The sequence below is a fragment of the Coptis chinensis genome, chromosome 8, assembly GCF_015680905.1.
Source record: "Coptis chinensis isolate HL-2020 chromosome 8, ASM1568090v1, whole genome shotgun sequence".
Lineage (NCBI taxonomy): Eukaryota > Viridiplantae > Streptophyta > Magnoliopsida > Ranunculales > Ranunculaceae > Coptis > Coptis chinensis.
In genome coordinates, this window is record NC_141463.1 from 86,861,953 (window position 1) to 86,865,522 (window position 3,570).

At 35.4% G+C, this 3,570-nt stretch overlaps 1 protein-coding gene across 1 annotated transcript; it reads left to right on the forward strand.

The window, feature by feature from the left end:
• Positions 1 to 769: 769 nt before the first annotated feature.
• On the forward strand, positions 770 to 1,862 carry LOC147483879 (uncharacterized). The gene is given in 1 exon segment (XM_086579667.1): positions 770 to 1,862. A coding segment is annotated over 1 exon segment (324 nt). The 5' UTR covers positions 770 to 1,538.
• The last annotated feature ends 1,708 nt before the right edge of the window (positions 1,863 to 3,570 follow it).

Genomic DNA, 3,570 nt, shown 5'->3' on the forward strand with positions numbered 1-3,570 from the left:
TCTGCCTAGGTGGATCTCATTATTAACTACTATTTATTTTTCCTTACAAAGTGTGGTTTGTGGGCCTAAAAGAACGTATACAGTACTATTATTTTTTCTTCAAGTAATTGGACAGAGAGCCCAATTTTTTTAAATATTTTCGCCCTAAGTCCTATGTAAATTTAAATTTGCATATGAAAATTAAAAAAATGCTATGTAAATTGAAATTTCATATGTAAAATTTATATATGCAAATTTAAATTTACATATGAAAAGAAAACTATGTAAATTTAAATTGTCATATATAAATTTAAATTTTCATATGCATTTACATATGGCTTGTGACGAAATTAAAATTGAAAATATGTTCTTGAGCCAAAATCATAAGTAAAAAAATGATGATGTCAGCCAAGTTTGAGACTTATGGCCAAATTAAAAATTAAGATGGAATTATGACGAAATTATTATTTGGTTGTCATTGGGCCGTAATCTATGTTTTTTCTTTTTAGCACAAGGTTGTTATTTGGGGGGGGATATGGCTCTGCCACTGCTCTGAACCCACCCATATCTCATATGATATACACAAAAGAAACAATAATAATAAAGAGCATATAATCATGCGGGTAAATTAAGATTATTCACATGACAGCACGTTCTTATTTCTCATTCTAATGACAATTCACATATGAATCTGATGTTCTCAAATCTCAACACGGGATTGTAGCTGACAATTTGACATTGATTACGAAAATCTAATACCATTAGTTATTTTTGTTCAATGATATAATATGATGACGTATGCGCACCTGTTTGAATTTGGATAACAAATAAAAGATTCCTCCAACTCACTTCAATTTACATATATCTTACTGAAAATGCTGCTATGACATGCAAAATTAAACATGATATATATAAAGAACATTAGAATGTCGAAATAAGCCAATAAGCATATACCTTTTACATGCAAAATGTTCTCTCTCTTTTTACAGGAAAAATGAAGTCGCAGAACTTGGTCTAATAAGTAATAAGTATCAACATAGAGCCGATCAACATAACTTAGACATTCCAACTAGACGATTGGCACCCTGCTAAACGTACGCTTAGCATGTTATACACTGCTACCACCAGATTGCCGTGAATTTAGATCGACAACTTGCCCGCTACTACGTATTGAGGGAGGTCTTCACTTCTGAATCAAATTTGCTCTAATACGTATCAACACGAACTTAGAACATTCCAATCAGTAGCTAGATTAGCACCCTGGTAATCAATCAATCAAGACAGCTCGCTACTGGAGATTGAGGTCCTCACACAAATATATGAATGGTATGTACCACAGAATAATAGATAGCACAGTTCGTTACAATTGCATAACAAATCTTAATGACAAACCCACCCCCCAAAAGCTCTTAAAATCCTCATGCAACATATATCTTCTCGGATATGTGCATGAAATGAATATATATCTACATCACATAATTCTTGAATAACCTCTATCTCATGCTAAGAGCTCTTAAAGCTATAGAATCTTACCACAAGGACAGTTTGTATACCATTCTATGTATGTGTTACTGTTTTGTCACTCAGCACAGGAAGTACAGTTACAAGTCTTGGGAACAAAAGCACAGACACCAAAAGGCTTGTTGGGAAGTTGACAATCTATACCAAAGCAGCAAGGCATAGTAGCACAAGTGCTATTTGGATTCCCACCAGAAGCACAACACTTACATAACAAGCATAGTTGGAAAGGTGCAAGCCTTCTACGATTTGTGATACTATTTGCTTCCAAAATATGGTATTGTATTGGCTCAACAGGTACTAGTACTAGTGATGAATTTGTCGTAACAGAGGAAGCTAATTCATCGGCAATAAATCCTGCATGAGAAAAAGAAGAGCAGTTGCTATTTATCAATGAACAAGAAGAAAGTGAAACTCGAGGAGTTTTGGATGTGGGATGTGATAGTTAACTTACCTGAAGAAATACCAGTAATCGGTTGAATAACAAATACTAGTAGCACAAGTGGTTGGATGTATTTGGTCATGGAGGAGATTTTCATGGTTGGAAGCAAGGTGTGCTGAGAGAAGAGAGAGAGAGGGTGGGTGGGTGGGGGTATGTGTCGTGTACTTGTGTGGTAGATACTAGATGGGAATGGAGAACAGCTGTCCATATGGTATTCTGTGGAATACAGGTGCTCATTGTGAAATAATAATTGTTTTGGGAATACTAAGGAAAGAGTACTAATGGGACACTTATGGACAATGGCGACTGACTGACTCGGGTCCACACTTATTCACTAGTATTTCTTGCAGTAGTTAATCCTCGGATAGTTGGATCTTGATCACATGCAATTTAGTGGTGGATAGCAAAACCGAAGCTAAATCACGTAGGTCCTGAAGAAGCAAACGGACGACATATTTATATTTGTGCAGAATCATACTAGCAATTCTAAGTAGCATTACCCACTTGAAACGTATTACCATTTTAAAAAGCCTGCTTTGGATGCAAATACTGTACGTACAGTAAGAAAATCTTGTTTTAGTCATTTTATGAGGATTCTTCAATTTAAAATATGTTGTTATCCACATAGATCAGTCACCAAAAAGAATAAAGAAATCTCCACCCAAGGGATACCTCAATTAATCATGTCAGGGGATTATATATGATGTATAAATGTGGCATTCTTCCTAGGAATAACATCAATACAAACTTTAATGTGGTTGCTTCTTATCCTATGCTGGCTGATTCGATCTATGAGTGCAGTTAGGCAGATTCGCACTATTTGGAAAGCATGTTCTGTATTATCTAAAAAAGGAAAGCACGTATAGTGCATAAATGGGGTTGAACAAGAAATCAATGTCTTCCTCTTTTCTTCTCTTTTTTGCCCAATAAGCTTTCTTGCAAAAATCATTTCGCAGATTTAATTTGCTTCTCAAATTAAGACAATCTGTATCCGAGAAGTAGCCCAACTTAAATACTTAATTAAGACAACCCTAATTAATCAAGTGTCGAACTATTAAATTATATTAGGAGATTCATATCGTGGTTAGTTGGTTAGGTTGAAGAGATGAAGTAGAGAAGAAGAAGAAAGGATGGAGGCACAAGAAGAAGGTAGGGTTTTAGAGTTATCTTATTCTAACCTACAATTCATATATTTATATTGGGTAATTGGTTCACCAGAATAAAAACTACTAAATAAGATACGGTCTCACACTTATAGAATGTGTGAGACTCTACATACTTCAACACCCCTTTAAGCTGGAGCATAGATATCGCTCATGCCCAGCTTGTTACCAATATAATTCAAAACTGGACAAATCACTGGTTTGGTGAAGATATCAGCTAACTGATCTCGAGACGCCACATAAGGAGTACTTATCTCTTTTGTTTCAATCTTATGTCTGACATAATTACAATCTACCTCTATGTGCTTAGTTCGCTCATGAAATACTTTGGATTAGAAGCGATATGAGTAGCTTCCTGATTGTCACAATGAAGAGGGATCGGTAGCTAGCTGTACCTTGAAACCTAACTCATGTAGCAGATTACAAATCCACATTAACTCATCAGTCCCTTGAGCCATAGCTCTATAC